General features: G+C 44.2%; 1 protein-coding gene across 1 annotated transcript in view; it reads left to right on the forward strand.

The window, feature by feature from the left end:
• Positions 1-2577: 2577 nt before the first annotated feature.
• The window catches only part of CDC42SE2 (CDC42 small effector 2), a 34432-nt gene continuing 17187 nt past the window's right edge, over positions 2578-19822 (forward strand). The window contains exon 1 of the mRNA XM_040971414.1: positions 2578-2670. Within this exon, the coding sequence (XP_040827348.1) occupies positions 2617-2670 (54 nt within the window). The 5' untranslated portion in view covers positions 2578-2616. The remainder of the gene's footprint in view (positions 2671-19822) is intronic.

Genomic DNA, 19822 nt, shown 5'->3' on the forward strand with positions numbered 1-19822 from the left:
GAGCTGTCGGGAGCCAGTGAACTCAGTCCTAGTTGGCCACGTGGGTGCATCAGTAGTGCCCCCTCCCAAGAGCAGGAACTGAAGCTGAGAGCCCCCCCGACCCGGGGGCTACTGTACCAGGTGGGTGTGGGCTTTCCAGTTGGTAGGCATAGGCCCACTCCTGGAGATGTTTATTTTAAAATACACAAAAATAGTTTATTTTTTAATGAGAGAGAAACTGTAATTTTGGGGGGATTGTAGCAGAGTTAAAGTGTTTATTATGGATTGTAAACTAGGAAGCTAATGAGTAACTAATACAGTAAGTAAATACAATACCTCTTAAAATGTTTGAAAGAAGTTTTTTTAAACGACTATTGGTTCTGATAATTTAAATGTAAATGAGAAAGCAGCCAGTGATGTTGTTAGGAGAAGTGAAACAGATTTGAAAGGCAAATACCTGTGTATGCCTCAGTGGTTAGGAGAATGTTCATGTTCAAGGAAGACATGCTTCTTTTCCTAGATTGGCTAAAAAGAGCCTGCATTTAAAATGAGTTCTTAGTGACCAAGATCTTTGATCTGGGATGAGCTAGAGCTGGTTAACTAGATACCATCTCTGAAGTAGTATTCACAGTATGTGAATTTAATCCTTTGTTTTTAAGGTTGGACAGAGGAAATGTCCAACCTTAAAAATATTACAGTATTTACCCAGTTCTGTGGAAAAAGACTGCACTTCTCTGGCTTTACAGTAAGCATTGAAGAGTCTGAATTTTTTTAAGGCAAGAGTGTAAGTTTTCCTTCTGTTTCTCTCTGAGTGTCCGCTTAATTAGGAGCGTGTTCCTTCCCTTGAGTTTGTTACAGACGGGTCCCCTGGGCCGAAGAAGCAGGTGTCTAAGTGTGTGTGCCTGTTACTCTTCAAAAGACAGCCTGCGCTTGTCTATCTGAAGCTCTTGACCTTTGAACATGACAGCCCTTTGTGCCTTTCCTGCTTCTGAGGCGGGGCTTTCTCTTCGTGTTCAGGGGTGATGTGGTTGTTACTGATCTGTAGTTGACAAAGCTTAGGAATCGGTGAGATCTCTTTTGGAAATTTATTAACACATTTTTTTCACACCACTTGGTGCACAGTGTCCCAATCTCTCCTTGAATAATCAAATTAGGACATCTTCAGTTTTTTATTTGAAGAATAATTCTCTTTCTTCGCTGTACCACCTCTTAAAATAGCCATTGTTGCATTAAACACTGTGTGTCCTCTTGATTCCGCATTCCGTTTCCTTAATTGTCAGCTCACTGTAATCTGATTGCTGCCCACAGGACCTCACCGACACTGTAGCTGCCGTGCCCACGAGCTGCCTGTTTCCTGCACACTGCACTGAGGAGTCCCCCGTCCTCCCTGTCAGGGACAGTTAGACCTGTTGCCTCCCTGAGAGAGGCCCCAGTGGCACCACTAGCTTCTTGCGATACTGTTTCCCTTAGAGATGGTCATTTGTTCTGTCACTGGTGATCTGGTGATGGCTTCACACCTCTTGCCTGCAGCCTGTAATGCACCTGTCTCCTGGATGTTTCCACTTAATAGTACAGTAGACTGCAGCTGAGAAGAACATTGCAAGGTGGGCCCAAAAAGGGAGGTGTGCTTCCTTCTTCACAGAGGCAGGCCTGCCACGCTTGGGGACTGGTTGTATGACCCTTGCTTTTGTCTGCTTGTCAGCATCACTATGTCAGGACCACCTACTCTATGAGGAATGGGGGTATGGCTGACTCAAGTTAACCTTGAAGTCAGCAGCTTGGCATTTGAATAAAAAAATAAGTTCACTCTTCTCAGCTCCACATAGAAAACGGTTGGACAGATTCTGATGGGGCATACTTTGTTTGCCACTGTGCTTGTGGGGCGTACAGTGTTCATAGGGGCGGGGGATCTTGTCACTGATGGCCCAAATGAAGTCTAGCTAAACCCCTAGCCACATTTCAAAACTCGATGGATCAGGTGATAATTTTGTTTATTGTTTTGATAAGCGGTGGCTGCTTACTGTTACCAATTACTGTGTGAGCTATGTATGAAAACCCAGTGAGTAAGCTAGTGAAGTGAGACTCAAGTATGACAGTCACAATGTTATAATTAGTACTTAAAAATTAAATATATATTTTGCTAGTTAAAAAACAGTGCTTTGTGAGGACAAGATTTTATATTTGGTTTTGATGTTATATCCTAGCACTTGACATTCAAAAATAATGTGTTGAACTGATATCAGTGTGTTAAAATCCTTGACATTTGCTGTTTATAATGAAGGATAATATTGCTCTGAATTTTATCACAGAATAAATGCCTTCAAGACTAAAGTTAACTTTTTCTTTTCTTTCCTAGACTACCTGCTGTAAGCTCTGGGTTCAGGACAACAGCTGTTACACTTCCTGGTGATGCAGGAACATGTCTCTGTAGAACCAGAAGCAAAGCAAGAAAGTGATCTGTCCTTTTTGCTTTAACTTGTGGAAGAAACTTGACTTTTACAAAAAAAGCACAGTAAAATATAATTATTATTTTGCCTTCACTGGACATTCATCCTTTTGAGGATTGTACTTCGTGGCGCCTTCTGAGTTGAACTTAGGAATCCTTGCTGCTGCTAACCTGTACCTCGAACTCTAAGCATGAGTGAATTCTGGTTGTGTTTCAACTGCTGTATCGCAGAACAGCCTCAGCCTGTAAGTATGAAGTCATATGTGTGCGCATCAGGTGGGATGCTCATTAAATGAGCCACTGGCCCTCAGACTGAATACTTAGCCATTAATTGTATGGCAGTTCCAGGTAGTGTTACAGAGGGTAGTTCAGTGGAACCTGGTATATGTGGGTGTGTGTGTGTGTGTTTTTGAAACAATGTGTTACGAGTACCTTTGGTGTATGAAAAGTTGGACTGGACCATTATCCAAGACCAAAGAAATTGTGTTCTACCATCTAGGCAGTTACGGAGACCCAGGAAGGAAACAGGAAGGGTAAAATGGTAAAGTCAGCCTCAGAGTCAGTGGATGTGGCAGCTAGACAGCCTGCACGTGTTTCTCAACCTACCGTCTCTTTTTCCTCTCAGCAACCCTCCCAGGAAGACTTCTTTCTCTATTTTTCGGTTGAAACTGAGTCAGTTTTTTTTTTTTTTTTTTTTTTTGCCCAAGGCCGTGTAGAGGGTTAGTGATCTTGCAGACTTGTTGGCATGTGCTCCATTTATGTCCCTGAATCCTGTGTGCATTTCAGCTGTCCCAGACTCCAGCCTACGAGTCATTCATGACAGCCGAACCACTGCCTCTGTGAAGTCTTCATCCGATTCTCCCCCTCCCTGATCTAGATGGTACCTCATCTCTTCACTTCTCTGTTACAACCTGAACTGTTTTGCATATACTGTCTCTCCCACCACATTTAAAATCTTTTTTTTTTTTTTCCTTTTTAAGATTTTATTTGAAAGGCAGACTTTACAGAGGAGAGACAGAGCCACCTGAAATGGCCATACAGCTAGAACTAGGCTAATCAAATCTGGGACCTTCCTCTGTCTCCTATGTGGGTGCAGGAGCCCAGGAACTGAAGTCATTCTTGCTGCTTTCCCAGGCCATAAACAGACCAGGATTAGGCTGCCATCCCACTGTGCCCCCGCATTAACATTCTTCTTCTTCTTCTTTTTTTTTTTAAGATTTGTTTTCTATTAGAAAGGCAGATTCACAGAGAGAAGGAAAGACAGACAGATCTTTGATCTGCACACTCCTCCCCAACTGGCTGCACTGATGGAGCTGAGCCAGTCCAAAGAAAGAAGCCAGAAGTTTCTTCTAGGTCTTCCACACGGGCTTAGGGTCATAAAGCTATCCTCCACTGCTTTCCTAGCTTAAACCAGGGGGCTGGATGGGAAGTGGAACAGCTGGGACGTGAACCAGCACATACACAGGATCACAGTGCTTGGAGCTGGAGGATTAGCTGATTAGCCATCCCACCACATGCCACATTTACGTTCTTTAAGAGCTCTGATTGTACTGACTTTGTGTCTTCAGGAGCAGGTGTAATACCTGGGAGTAGCTGGTTAGCTGACTGAACAAATATTTGTTTCATTTATTTTTATTTATTTTTGTTTATTTTGTTTTAATTTTGTAGCAGCATGAAGGCAAGAAGGAAAGTTGTATTTATAAAAATGTGCTTAAAATCACACTGCCCAGATTTTAGTCTATAAATTTGCACAGTTTAGGCAAGAAGAAAGTTAGAAATTTAAGGTAACTTCCTTTTCTCCCTTCCCTATTTTCACTGATCTGCAGGTGAAATCACTTCTAGGTATGTGAATTTTAAATGTTTACATAGACTTATTTATTTGGAATGCAGATACACACAGAGGGATTTCCCATTTGCCAGTTCACTCCCCAAATGCCTGCAGCAGACGCTCCTGGGCCAGGCCAAAAGCTGGGAGCCCAGAATTTTGTGTCTCCCAGTTGGTGGCAAGGACTGAGATCCCAGACTGTGTATTGTCAGAAGTCTAGAACTGGGGGTGGAATTGAAACTCAAACCAAGGCATTCAGAGATCCCAAACAGCATCCTAATTGCCTCACCAAATACCCACCTTAATAGTACAGTTTTGTTATAATTAATTAATATGCTTTGCTGTCTCATGGGAAATATTTATTTTATTTTTAATACTTAGTTGAGAGAGATGCACATCTTTGTGTGTCTCCAATTAGTGTGAAGAGGGTTAGGGTATGGAGGAGAGTGGGTGGGATAAATATTTCATTTTTTTCTCCTGTGTTTTCAGTAGGGGAAGAGGAGGAGCCACTCTTTGCTGTGAGATATCAGCACCAAGAGATGGGGCACAGTCATTGATCATGCCTTAGAGACCCTGATGTGTGAAAGGATGTGACTTGAGTGGTTTTGATAGTTCTGAGAAGTTGGCTTTGTTGCACCAGGGTTGAGAAAATGTTTCCAAGGTCTGTTGACTGACTGTGTCCACTTTAATGCATTCACAGGCCCAGGAACATGTTGCAAAGTGTGGCCAGGAGAGTGGTGCAACCTATTATGCCCTTCATCCCTTTATGAGGCACTCAGCATCCTCTGCTGGCTTAGATGAGCTGGCTTCCATGCCCCCCTTGTGCATCTAGGCATGCTGTTGACTGCATGAGCCTCAGCAGCTGAGGAAGTTCAGTCTCTATTGGTCAGACCATGCATGTTGGGGTTTCCCTTAGGGCAGGGTTTGAGTCCAGTAGTCTAGTTGGGAAACTCCCCAAGAAACCTTGTCTGGGGTGATCTCAGACTTGACTGTTATGTACACCAGCCAATGCAGGGTCAGGTTCGTTCTGTGACCTGCACCAGCCAATGCACATAGCGGTGGATGTAGCTGCCTAGTCAGTTTCACCCCAGCCCTATCTCTGACATGAACTGACCAGTCCAGTGCTGTAGCCTAGCCTAGCCTAGCTCAGCCCAACCCAACACAGGTCTGGTCTTTCACAAACACCAGTGAATGTCATGGCCCTGGCAGCCCCCCAGTAACCCCAGCCAGGTTTGGCTTCAGTTTTTGCGTGTGCTGGCATGTGCTATGTCCCGGTCTGGCCCATCCCACATCTTGTGTGACTCTTGTACACATCCATGCGTGCTGTGGCCTAGCTCAGCCACACTCGCCCCACACACTGATGGGTGCTAGTGACTTGGCCAGCCTGGCCCACCCTCAGCCGTGGCTCTCAAGATCACCAACAGGAACTACAACCCAGCAGGGGAGTGCCTATAGTTCTCCTAGCAGACCTGTTCTCAGCCCTGGATCTTGTGCCTGCCATGAGTTGTTGTAGTCCATCCTGACATGGCTCACATTCAGTCCTGGCATTTGCCAGTGGGCACCCAGCTCAGCCTGTTCCCAGACTGGCCCATCTCCAGTCCTAGCTCTCATACTCAATAGTGGAAGCAGCAGCCTAGTAGGAAAACCCTAAGTTTTCCTGTCAGGCCTGCTCCCAGTTCCAGATCTCATGAGTCTTGACATGGTCTGCCTTCAGTGCTGGCCTTTGCATGTGCTGGCAGGTGCTGCAGGCTGGATCATCCCAGCCCTTTCCCAGCCCTGGCTCCTGTGAGTGTCAGATGAGTTCTGTGATCTGGCCTGACTCAGCCTGTCGCTACCCCCAGTTCTTTGTGTGAATCAGTGGGTGCTATAGTCCCACAGAGGCGAGCCCACAAGTCCCTTAAATAATCTGCTTCCAGATTCGGTTTTCACGTTCTGGTGGGTGTTGCAACCCAGGCTGACATGGCCCACCCCTTGCTCTGACATCGGTGGGCAGGTATTGTGGCCTAGCGCAGCCAGACATGCTCCTAGTCCTAGCTTTTGCAGGTGCTGATGGTCGGTTTAGCTCACTGCAGGTCTCCAACATGGGCAGGTTCCTTGGCCTGATCTGGAAATGCCCTCCAATTCCTTCACCCCACTGGACCACTCTTACCCAGCTGCCCCACCTACCTGCGAGTGCAGTGGTTTGATCCCTGGAAGATCCTTTAAGTTACTCCTCCCCTGTCAAACAAGCCTTTAGCCACCCCTACTCCAGTGTGTCCCCAGATCCCCTTCTTGGGGCAGTCTGTAGCCCCCAATCCCTGTGGGCCAGAGTGACACATCCTGGCTAACCAGGCCCAGAATACCTGCTAGTTTCTGGCTGCTTTTCTCCTGGCAGTGTAATACTTGCCTGTGTACAAGGCAACCCTAGGCAGTTGCCTACAGCTAGTGGGGGCGGGCTGTTTTCATACCTCTAAATTTGCAACTATATTGGTCATATTTTTTGAGCTCTCTTCTAGTTATATTTTCTTGCTATTAATTGTATTTTTCTTCCTGTGTGATATTTCATAATACAGACTTTAAACTCTGGGTGTTCTCTTTAGGATTGTATTGAATGTGGAGATTTGGGGAAGTTACCACATTGAGAACTGTGACACATGTGCTCACTTACATAGATTTTTGCAAATTGTTTGTAATTTTTTGGGAAAATTTTGTAATGTCAGTTTGCATATCTGATTAGATTTATTCTAGATATTTTGTGTTTTTTACGCCTTGAGGATCTTGTTTTTGTATTATGTTTCTTAATTACTACTACTGTAGGCCCTCACTGAACACCTCAGTAGTTATTTAGTTGCGGCATTTACAGTGCTGGAGGGCTCTAAATAGTGACTTGAAACATTTTTTTGGATTTGAACCATTTATGCTTTTGTGATCTTAGCTGCATTGCCTAAGAACTCCAGTATCATATTAAATGGTTTCTGTGATGTCCAACAACTATCCTTACCCCGACTTAAATAGGGAAGATCCTAATTTATTTAATTTCTATAGTTTATGTGTGTTTGGCTGAAAAAATTTTAAACAGCATATACATATTCACTGGTACATATATAATTTATAACCTGGCATTATCAAAGATTGTACTTTCAGCATTTTTAAAAAATAAGATTTGTTTATTTTGAAAGCCAGAATTTGGGCCCTGCACAGTGGTCTAGTGACTGAAGTCCTTGCCTTGAATGCGCCGAGATCCTATATGGGTGTCATTATTTTTAATGTATATATTCTTAATTTTTTTTTAAGATTTTTATTATTTTTTTTATTGGAAAGGCAGATATACAGAGAGGAGAGACAGACAGGAAGATCTTCCGTCCGATGATTCATTCCCCAAGTGAGCCCAACGGCCAATGCTATGCTGATCCGAAGCCAGGAGCCTCTTCCGGGTCTCCCACGCGGGCACAGGGTCCCAAAGCTTTGGGCCGTCCTCGACTGCTTTCCCAGGCCACAGGCAGGGAGCTGGAAGGGAAGCGGGGCTGCCGGGATTAGAACCGGCGCCCATATGGGATCCCGGGCGTGCAAGGCGAGGACCTTAACCACTTGCGCCACCGCGCCGGGCCCTATATTAATTTTCAAAAAATATATAAATTCTGAATTATATATATACAAATTTTATACACACACAATTCAGAATTTCTGGCAGTCCTGCTTTGCATCCTACTCCCTGCTTCTGGCCTGGGAAAGCAGTTGAGGACACCCTTAGGTGCTTACACCTGTGTGGGAGACCCAGAAGAGCTTCTGGCTCCTCCTGGCTTTGGATCAGTGCAGCTCCGGCCATTGTGATCACTTGGGGAGTGAATCATTGAATGGGAGATCTTCCTCTGTTTCTCCTCCTCCTATATATCTGACTTTGCAATAAAAATAAATAAATCTTAAAAAAAAAAAGCCACAGTTTGAGAGGGAGAGGAAGAGACAGGGAGAGAGTGAGCTTTTGTTTGCAGGTTCACTTGCCAGATGGGCTGGTGATCAGTACTGATCAAGCCGAAGGCAGGAGGCAGGTCTCCCACCTGCGTGGTAGGGGACCAGGCACTTGGGCTGCTTTCTGCTGCTTTTCTCAGGCCTTTAGCTGGGGGCTGGAGTAGCTGGGAAACAGCTTGGTAACCATATGGGATACTGACGGCATCCCACAATATTTTTAAAGGTTGTGGGACACTTGAGACCTATTGCCATGATTTTAGTATGCCTTGTAATTTCTTGAGGATGATATGTGGAGTAAAGGAAGCGTAGTAAATAGACTTTGATGTGAGGTTTTCTGTTTATCTATCTGAAGATTAAGCCATTTAACTACATGCTGTAACTGTAGGCGTCAGAGAGTAGAATTCTCTCTGGTTGCCTGGTTTTTGTCCGGTGTTGTCTTTTCATTGCCCTAGAAACATTTTCTTAAATAAGGTCTGAGTCGTGCCGCCCCTGTTGAAACTGCCTGTGGTGCAGGAGGCTTGCAGCACTGGGCCGGTGGGGTACAGGGCAGGGAAGTGTCACTTAGCGCTGCAAGTAGGTGAGCCTGCCTCCTTGGGCTGTGACCCACACAGAACACTGCTTACTTTTTTTTTTCTTCTTTAGGTAAAACCAGAAAAACTAGGGAGATCTTGTGTGGAGTATTTTCTTTGCACCAGATTGGTTAGTTATCTGGTAAAACCCCAGTTGCTTAGGATGTTGTAGCATTGTTGCTTTGTGGACAGGGGCTGTTAGCAGTAAGGGAATGCAGTGCAGTCACCTTCCTGGCCTTTGCTGAAACAGGCTGCATGTTTCTCTGATTTGCACTTTGAGAACATGGTCTGGTTCTTGCAGAGGGAACCCTTGGAAGTGCACTCCCCTGGTGGCTTTTTCTCACAGTGTGGCGCCTGCAGCGATTCACTAATCACAGTGCAGTTCTTCCAGGAGGAAGTGTTGGTTTTTGGTTCTTAAAATCTTTCCTGTATCAATGGCCATGTCTCCCCCCCCGCCATGTGCAAGACCAAAAACTCCAAGTTACGTTGTCATTTTTAAAGATGGATTTATTTGTTGTGACTTTACAGTATATAATCGAATGAATCTCATTCTACAGGTATAGTAGATTAGGAATCCAGATAGTAAGAACCTACATTTGTGGACCTACACATTGGAAATAAATTTTATCAAAACAGACATTGCTGCTTGAGTGTTTTCATACATCATTTTTTTTGCTGGATTTATTTTTATTTGAAAGGCAAATTTACAGAGAGAAAGTGACAGAAAGATCTGTCCATACACTTCCCAGGTGGCTGCAGTGGCTAGAGCTGAGCCGATCTGAAGCCAGGAGCCAGGTGCTTCTTCTATGTTGTTCGTGTCAATATAGGACTTGGACAAATCTGTGCTGCTTCCCCAAGCCACAGGTAGGGAGCTGGACCGGAAGTAGAGCAGCTGGGCCAGCAACCACATGTGGGATGCACGTGCTGCAGGTAGAGGAATAGTCAGTTGAACCATGGTGCCAGTTCCTACATATGGCACTTATCATGCCAATATTGTAGCATTGTTCAACACACACATATTTGTATAAAATGTTTTATGAACTGCCAGGGCATATGATTTCTTAACCTTTCTGACTTAGAGAAATTTCACAGAGCTTTGTAGGTCAGTGGTGCTCACCATTATGGAATGGTGTGGAATGGCTTGCTTGTTGGCACCAGGTAACAAACTTAAAGAATGCAAGAATAATTGTATTTTTGTGTTTTACGAAGTCATGTGCTTACTGTTCTATTAGACAATAACAGAATGGCCTTATCTGAAGCTGCCGTGGCGTCTCCAGTTGTTTTCTGAAGTGTTTGCTGAGTAAAGTGCCTCATGCCAGCTCTCCCACTCATTGTTGATCTCCCCTGCTCTTGGCACATTCCACGTGTGAAAGGACCCAGCATTGGAAAGAAAATAGAGTGCATTTTTCTGAGTATTAGCATTAAATTTTTTTCTTACTACTCCTTTGTTTTAACTCAGTATAATACAGAGTGTAACGTTTGAATCATGTTAATTCAAAACTGTTGCTGCATGTTGTAGGTTTTAAGTTGAAAAGTTACAACTTTGCAAAGTGCTTTTTTTTTTAAAGATTTATTTTTATTATTTTTTCATTGGAAAGGCGGATGTACAGAGAGGAGAGACAGAGAGGAAGATCTTCCGTCCGATGATTCACTCCCCAAGTGAGCGCAACAGGTCGATGCTATGCCGATCCAAAGCCAGGAGCCTCTTCCGGGTCTCCCACGCGGGCACAGGTTCCCAAAGCTTTGGGTCGTCCTCGACTGCTTTCCCAGGCCACGGGCAGGGAGCTGGAAGGGAAGTGGGGCTGCCGGGATTAGAACCGGCGCCCATATGGGATCCCGGGCGTGCAAGGCGAGGACCTTTAACCACTTGCGCCACCGCGCTGGGCCCGCAAAGTGCTTTTTAAGAAGAGTTTTCTTAGGCGTTTACACAACTGCTTTGAGCAACCTTGTGTTAGCAGTGTTAGTGAAGTTCTAAGGTATCCATAAAAAGCACGAATAATTATTAAAAAAAAAATTCCCCTCATATCCTGCGCCTTTTACCGTTTGTACTTTGGCACTGAGTTTTCTATAATGCTGGTGTCCTTGAATGTGTGTCTGTACCTGTACACACGGTTGCCATGTGTTAGTAAGCATAACACCTCTGTGGTGTTGGTGCTGTGAGCCAGGCAGTGAGGAGAAAACACCAAAACAGGTCTTGATTTTGCCCTCCTGGTGCTCTCCTCCGGCCGGGCGAGACGTTTTGTGTATGAATAAGTACTACTCTGGAGAAAGAAAGCAGGAAAAGATGATGTAAAGTAATCTGGGAGGAACCAGGTTGTCAATTGAAATTCAGTGTTCAGAGCTAGACCGTTAGCTAAGTGATAAGTGTGTGTGTTTAAGGGAGCGGACTGCACAGGTATGGGGGGAGAACGCTGTGGTCAGCTGAACTGAAAGTGCACAGGTAGAAAGGCGCCATGGGACTGAAAGGGAGTCAAGGCAGGGAGGTGACCAAAGGCCGCTTCCTGTGTGGCCTTGTGAAATGGGAAGTCACTGGTGGTTACGACTGAAGAAGCAGGAAGAAGGTACGCTTTGTCCCGTGGTTTGGGCATGCCTGTGTGTTGACTCAGAGCTACCTACCTACGGGAGTGGAGCGGGCAGTGTGCTCCTCGTGAGGCGGTCTGTTGCCTGTGGTGGCTTTTCTCTCTGTGGCTGCTCTTGTGTTGTACAGATTGAACCCATGATAGTGTGTGGGGTGGAATGCAAGTTCTGGTGCTGGAGCTGCTACAGAATAAGCAAACAAAATAAGGAAGGCATCCCTGCTTGAGGAAATAGACAGGGGCCTGCTGTTATCTTTGGTGTTCTAGAAAACATCAGCCAGTGTCAGAGTGGTGGAGGCTGTGGCTTAGGTAGGTAGCTACCTCCTGCAGCGCCGATATCGCATGTGGGCATCTCGGCTGTTCTACTTCTGATCAGGTTCTCTGCTGATGCTCCTGGGAAAGCAGCAGATGATGGCTCAAGTGTTTGGGCCTCTGCATCCAAATGAGAGATCTGTAAGAAGCTCTGGGCTCCTGGCTTCAGCTTGGCCCAGTCCTGGGTGTTGGAGCCATTTGTAGAATGAACCAGTGAGTTGAAGATCTCTTATGCTCTTTGCCTCTGCTTATCTGTAAACTCTTCCAGATAAATACATTAAAAACAAGCCATACTTGCACCCCCGGAGGATGAGCTGGCAGGTCAGTAGGTGACCAGAGGAAACTAGTCTAGCCCAGGGTGGTGAATGTCCAGCCATTTGGTCTAGTCCTGCTAAGACAGCGGCAGGCAGCATTTAAAACTCAATGCCTGTGTAGCAGGCTAATTTTTTTTTATTAGTGATGATGCTTGCATAGTTGATCAGGGTGGGAATGGTCGAGTATCAGGGGGTAGTGTAGAGGGTGGACCCTTGTTTACAAATTCTTCTTCCTGTATAGGGGTGAGAGGAGGATACAAGAGGAGTAACCATGCCCCGCCTCCCAGCTGCTGCATTGCTCCGGGCATTGGGGAACTGCTGCCCAGTGTGGACCCAGGCTCCTCTATGTGGAGTGTTTTCTGAGGGTTCTGTGTTTTCCATAGTTTGGAGATGCTGCTGATACCACTGCTGCAAGGATGGGGGAATCCGAGATTGATTGGCTGTCATGGTCCACCTCTGAGTCTCCATTGGCCTAGAAATTTGCTGTCAAGTTTCATTGAGATAGTTATCAATGTGTTCTTCCCTCCATCCTCAGCAAACTAATGGGTGATGGGGTTAGCAGGCTAATTTTTAAATGGCCAATCTTGTATGGACTCTGAATGATGTCTTAATTATCAAAATGGTTCTTGGCATTCCCATCCTATCCCATTTCTGATTTACTCTGCAAATGGCCGCAGTGGGTCAGGCCACAGCCAGGAGCTCCATTCATGAATCCTACATGAGAGGGGGTGGAGTTCAAATACTTGCTGATCTTCAGTTGCTTTACCAGGCACATTTGCAGGGACCACTTGGAAATAGAGTAGCTGGGACTCAAACCAGCACTCCTATGAGATGTAGGTTGTGCCTTAACCTGTTGCCAGAATGCAAATGAAATAGTAAGAATAGTCAGTTATTCCTATCAGTTGAGGACTGAAAAATTCACTCTCTGATAAGGCATCTTAGTGAACTGGTTCAAGTACTTTAGCTGTATTATTGGCCCTGAAAATTTAGGCTGTTGTAATCTGAAGTTGCCTGCCATGCCTTAGGATTGGCAGGGTGTGGTAGGTTATACTCCCTGCACCTCTGTTTTAAAAACTGTGTGATGAGAGAGAAAGAGGTATAAAAACAGAGCTTCCGTCTGCTTATTGGCTCTCCAAATGCCCACAGGCATTGGGCCAACCTGAGATGGAGGCTGAGTGCAAAGTACCAAGTTCAGCCATTCTTGCTGCTTCCAGTGTCGGTGTAAGAAGGAAGCTGGAGCTGGGCTGGAGTTTTTAGCACTCTGATATGGGACACAGGCATCTTAGCTAGTGTGCTCCCCTCCAGGCAGATACCTGTCCTGTTTGCATCTCTCCAAATGTAAGTGCAGAAAAAGCTCAGATTTGTCTACATGTACTTGAAAACAAGCTAGAAATGCTCTTGGCACATCTGTTGAGGAGATAAGGTTTTGGCATTGCAACAACATTGTTTGAGCCTTTATCCCATGATGTTGGTGACTTATTGTCCATTGAATTTAGTCTAAGTTCAAGATGGCGAAGGGGATTAGAAGACAGCAGAAAACCACATGTTTTCAAAAACTGTTTGTAAATGGCCAAGCGGTGTTTTGTGTTTAACTTTTCCGTTGATCTTTATCTGGTTTGGATTGGCGTTCTTTACCGTAAGATGAAGCAAGTTGTTTATTAGGAAACAGTATGATTATTGTGATTTTTTTTTTTTTTTTTTTTTAACTGTCACCAAAGATTTATTTGAAAGGCAGGGTGACAGGGAGAGGATTGGGAGTTGGGAGAGAGATCTTTCATTCACTGATGCACTCTCCAGATGGCTTCAGCACGAGGCCTGGCCCGGGCCAAAAGCAAGTGCTCCTTTGGAGTTTTCCTCGTTGGTGGCAGTGGTCTGTTATTGGACCTCCTACCACTGACATGGTAATGACCATGTACATTAAAAGAAGCTGAATTGAAAGATGAATAGTCAGGACTCAAACTGGCAGACATGGGTTGCTGGAGTTGCAAACAGTGATTTAACCTTCTGTACATCAGTGCCAGCCCCAATTTTTTTCCTTCTTGTTCGGGGGGGTGGGGGGAGAGGACATTCAAAGAAGCCATACCAAGCCTCCCAAACGCCTCTGCACCTTGGGTTGGGGAACAGCCACCCGACACCACCCCAGGGTCCCCGATGTGGGGCCAGCCCCAGTTCCCCAGGTTTTTTTCATACTTAAATTGTGATATTTGCAGAAGAAATGATGCTTCAATGGTGAAAAGAAAAAATATCCAGTTGTGTTTGAAGATGTGTAATATTTCAATATATAGAAAATAGAAAACATGTACGAATGTATACCAATAAACAGGTGTAAACTATTCAATAGATGTCATTGATAGACGTATGGGTAGTTTCTAACTCTTAGTACGAATTTCCTACTGCAGTTGTCTTTTAGCACATGTACTTCTTTAGCGCATGGATTCAGACGTTAAAGTTCTGAGTGGTGTGGTATGGAAGTGATCAGCTCCCCACGTTTGCACCAAATTGTGTAAAAGGAGAGTTGCTGACATATAGCAATGCAGGATAGTTTTACCTTTAAGCAGGGCTTCACTTACTGCTCTGCAGGTTACTCTGTTTTTGATTTATTTATTGATTGGCATCCCATTTTGTGATATAAATATAAATTCTTTGTGGATTGTAAGTTTTAAAGCATACTTAACACTGTCTTCTTCGGTTTTGTTTTTGGTTTTAAGTTTTGTGTTAACACTTTGGTGGTAGATACCTGCCAAGTGTTGTATAAACAGAATCCTGTTGGTTTTTTGTGAAAGCAGTTGGCTTATAGAGAAGGAATCTGATGCCGTTTACAAGGCCTTGGTGCTGTCCCCTCTCCCACACTGCGAGGCTGTGCAGTTTGTTCCCGCCTCTGGGCGCTGCCCGGGGAGTGTGGAGCCCTCAGCTTGCCTGTCCGTCCCGGGACACGGCGCCTGCGCAGTATCGTGCCCATCCTTTCTCTTGGTTCTTGTAACGCTTTGCTCCGTTTTGGTTTGGCATTTCCATGTACATCCTCAGGTCAGCTGCTCAGGTTTTCTGGAAGCCTTAGTTGACTTTTTCTTACTTGGGTAGCATCTCTGCATAGGTGTATTTCCATATGTGAAATGGTGTGTGTCTTTTAATTCTTAACTACTTTTGTAAAATCTTTAAAAAAGCTTCCTGTGAATGACAGTGATTAAACATACATGAAAGTGTAATGAACTCCAGCTATGGCTCAGCTTCAGCGCCTTCATCCTTGTTTAATCTTTGATTTTGAAGTGAAGGCTGGAATATTTCATCATTTCACACATAACAGTTTCAGTAGTTAACTCTAGAAGAGAGGCACTTAACCACAGTACCCAAAATGAATATTTTAAAATTTTACGTGTACAACGTAATTATGAAACGAAGGTGAGCATATTCCAAACATATTATAGAAAATAGAAATAAGATTATTTTGAAATCCATGCATAGGTTTTCAAAAAGTTCATGGAAATATGTTATATTTGTGTGTTTTAAAGCTCTCTGCATCAGAGTACTTTTGTTTTAATTCTATTTTCCTTAAACCATTTGAAGTCCCTTTGTATTATGAAACATTTCTGAAGAAATTGGGCATTTTCAGTTTGTTCTCTTCCTGACCCAGTACCTAGAGCAATGGCTGACCTGATTTGCATGCTGATTATTTTATTGCTGTGTTTAATACTTTTCTCATTAAATTCCTATACAGTATAGTTTAGATTGCCTATACTAACTTGAGAGAGGGATCATGGATAGATGAAAGCAATGTAACATTTAGAAGTTGATTCCTTTTGCTACAGATGGCTGAGCTTGTTTACTAGATGGGCCCATTATTGGGTTATTGACAGAATGGACTGTCACCAGCGGTACTCCTGTGTGCCTCTGGGTTAATGTGCTCTGGTGGCCATGCGGACGCCCATCTCCAGGATGTGCACCTGGGATGAGGTGCCCGGCCATACTTCCTGGGGTGCTCCCCTCCATGCTGTGTGAGGCTTTGTCTGGTGTTAAGGTTGTACCTTTCTGTCTGCGCTCGCAGTGCTTGGCAGCACAGGGCATGTTCAGACTTCTGCATTTTTGTCAGGGAAAGACTTAGTGGAATCCCTTTGAGGATTAGCCCTGGACGTTCTTGAAAAGGTGAAGAGAGTGGCCCTGATTCATTTGCCTGTTAGGTTAGTGTTGTTTGTCCTGTTTGTCAGTAACTCTTGTGGAAATAAATAAGGTGTGTAGCTACGTCTTGACGTATGTTCTAAATAATGATAGAGTTTAACCTTTAGGAAAGCAAAAGTACCAGCCGTAGCGGTAGTCGGTGTCTTGCTCCCACATCCGAGCAGGTCATTGTGAGTGTCTCTCATGCGAGCCTATCTCACATGGCCAACCACCGATTACAGAACAAGTCGGAGCGGAGTGCTGGCATTCAGAAACAGGATTGGGTTTATGACAGCAAAGATAATGACTACAGGCAAAAACAAGAAACTCAGGGAAAAAATGAGAGGGAAGGGAGGAGAGGAGAAACCCTTTTGTGGTCCGGTAATTAAAATATCTGTGCATATGCACACACCTCTTAGTTTCTCTGAAAAAGACCCGTGGGAAAATACTGTCTGTCCTTAGTCCCTTCTGTCTCCTCTTCAGGAGTCAGTGTGAGCTTCTAACTGGTAACTTATTTGAAAACCAAAACAGTTCTTAAAAGATCCATTGTTTTGAGGTCATCTGACCACATCTGGGAGATGGTTTTGTTTATTTAGAGACAGTGTTCAGTTACAAGTCTGTTGCTGTGTCCGTAGTGTCAAAGTCTGCATCTTTTAAATGGCTAAAGTTGACTTTTGTGGCACAAAATTTTGTTTTACTGACTTTTAGATTTCATAGATGTAGACACAGCAGGAGTGGAGAGGCTGAGGGCTCTGTCCAGCTTGTGTGGATTAGATTCTTCATGGCCTTGATCTGTAGGAATAGTGAAGAATACTAGCAACTTTGATTTTTTAAAGTCGGTTACGAGGTGAAGTCTGGGGGTGATGCGTTACTGAAGAGTCCGGTGTTTATGTGTACATCATAGACTTTATGACTAATGACAAGATAGTGTTCAAACAGTTACCTAAGACTGGTAGTTATGATGTCTGTGGTACAGCGAGTATTTTTAGAAGCATTATAAAAGAATTTCTTACCCATTAATATAAATATGTGGTTAAAAAAACTTATTTATTCTTCTCTACCTTAAATTTATTTACAGGGATTTAAACATTTTACAGACTGTTTTTGTCTACTCTCATGCAATGCATGTTCTAGCTCATTTCTTAGTTCTCTGTAAGTACTAAGTATATTGAGATTTAGTCTAGTTCCTTGTCACCTTTATACACAGTAAAAATTCTGATTTTTTTGTTATTGCTTAGATCTATTTCTTTAAAGATTTATTTTTATTATTATTTTTTTAATTGGAAAGGCGGATATACAGAGAGGAGAGAGAGAGAGGAAGATCTTCCGTCCGATGATTCACTCCCCAAGTGAGCGCAACGGCTGATACTATGCCGATCCGAAGCCAGGAGCCTCTTCCGGGTCTCCCATGCGGGTGCAGGGTCCCAAAGCTTTGGGTCGTCCTCGACTGCTTTCCCAGGCCACAGGCAGGGAGCTGGAAGGGAAGCGGGGCTGCCGGGATTAGAACCGGCGCCCATATGGGATCCCGGGCGTGCAAGGCGAGGACCTTTAACCACTTGCGCCACTGCGCTGGGCCCTAGATCTATTTCTTATATTGAACTTTCCTTTAATCCCTTAACAAGCCATTTCTTACTTATATCATTTGTGTGTTTTAGCAAGTAGAATGTTTATCTTCTGTTTTCATCTGTAAAAATGAACATAATTTTAATGAATTCAAGATTAACTGGTAAAGGCTTTTTAGTAAACTGGATACCTAGTCAAATTCTGGTACGTGGCCTGTAGTGGAGAGATTTTTCCATCCATTGTTCACTTCCCAGATGTCTGCAACAGGGCTGGGCCAGGCTGAAGCCAGGAGCGGGGAGCTCTGGCGGGAGTGGCCGGGAGAGGCCGTCCTGGGCTGCCCTCCCAGGTGCCTTACGTAGGGATTCCTGTTGACCCTGTGTCACAGTGCCGCCCCTTAGCTGCCGCCTTCTCAGATCTCCTTATGTCGAATACTTTCCTATATGTTAATGTTGTACATGGATGTTGTTGTAAATCCCTTTTTTGTTTTCCTCTCCCTATGTCTTGGCTTGGTTCTACCTTTATTTTCTTTGTTCCTGTAGCACCTACCTCTGAGTAAGTGTTGGGTAATGTCTTCCTGGTATTTACTTATTTTGACTGAGATGTGGAGAGTTGTAGGCTGAGCACACCCATTCTCGGGTCATTCCGCAAATGCCCACGGCAGCAGGGGCTGGCAACTCAGAGCAGCTCTGCCAGGAGGGGACAGAAGGCTATCTCCCTGCCCCTTTCTAGAGCCCGTATTAGCAAGAAGCTGGAATCTGGACTCAAACTCAGGAGGCACCGTGAAGTAGATACAGGCTCCCAGCTGGCATCTTAACAGCGGAGCCAAGTGCCTGCTTCTTTCCTGGGAATCTTAACATCCACAAGTACTTTTTTCCTGTAGTTGTTAAGATGCCAGTAATGGTTCCAGCTGTTTGTTCATGTGGGGTAAGTAAAAAGCTCTCCTGCACATGAAGCAGAACAGTGATGTTACTGGATACCATTTACTCATCTGCCTTACAAGCTGGTGAAATTAATACTAGAAGACAACTGTGTGGTTAGTAGCATTTAGGTATGCAAGTGGCATCATTCTTAGGAAACACAAAGCATTCAGAAAAACTGAGCAAGTCCGCCTCCTCATAGGAAGTGCATTTTCCTAAGGGTTTGAATTGTATTGCTAGTGCTTGTTTTTTCTTTTTTGGCCTGAACAGATTAGTTGAACGCTTGCAAATGGGAAAAACGACACAGGATTCAATATATTACAGTAGATAATAGATGGAACGCATTAAATAATTTATGAAAAGTGTTTAAATATTGTTCTTGGTATATAGTAGTGTATTTACTATTAATGTTGAATTAATAAATTACAGTTTCCTCTCAAATAATGCTTTGTTTTTGTTGTTGTTGTTTGCCTTTTTTCCTGTTTAGTTTCAATTGCAATTTATTTGAAGTAAATGGGACATTGGGTCCAGTTGGTGATCCCTTTTCAGAAGTGTTTGGTGTGGGGTCAGTTACGCCAGAAGAGATTCAGTTGTCTGTAAGAAGGGATGATAGACTGAACAAATATACAGATAATCTTTCTTATGAAACCTCACTTTTATTAGAAAAATCTAAACAACAACAACAACAACAAAATAGAAAGACAATATAAAGAAAGAATGAATGAAGAGACTGAGGATGTTGCTGAACAACGTGCCACAGTAATGAAAGGCATTGCTGTAGAGCTACAACTTGGGTCTCTGCAGAAAGCCTGTCACTGACATTAGGCTGTTGGAAGAAAGTAGGTGTCTGTTGGAAACAGGGAGCCAGGCATCTGTAGCTTAGTTCCTGGCACCCCCGAGGAATTGAGGTGGAAGGGTCTTACAATTGGCTCTTGGGGTCGAGGAGTTCGTGATCAGCTCTGTCCATCTTCCTGGTTGGCTGGATGCCAGCTGGGAGGCTGGTGTCCACCCTGTGGCGCCTGGGTTTGAGTCCAGATTGCAGCTTCTTGGTAAAATGCTACCTGGAAAGTGGCAAGTGGATGGTTTCCAGTAGTTGGCTTCCTGCCACTCTTGTGGGAAAGCTGGTTTGAGATTCCCAGCTCTTAAATTTGTCAGGGAATGTGTGATGGTCAGGTGGGCTCTAGTTAGTCAAATGTAGCAGCTAAAATGTACCTGGATCTGAAATTG

This window comes from Ochotona curzoniae, unplaced genomic scaffold (genome assembly GCF_017591425.1).
Source record: "Ochotona curzoniae isolate NIBS_2020 unplaced genomic scaffold, NIBS_Ocur_1.0 contig_1, whole genome shotgun sequence".
Lineage (NCBI taxonomy): Eukaryota > Metazoa > Chordata > Mammalia > Lagomorpha > Ochotonidae > Ochotona > Ochotona curzoniae.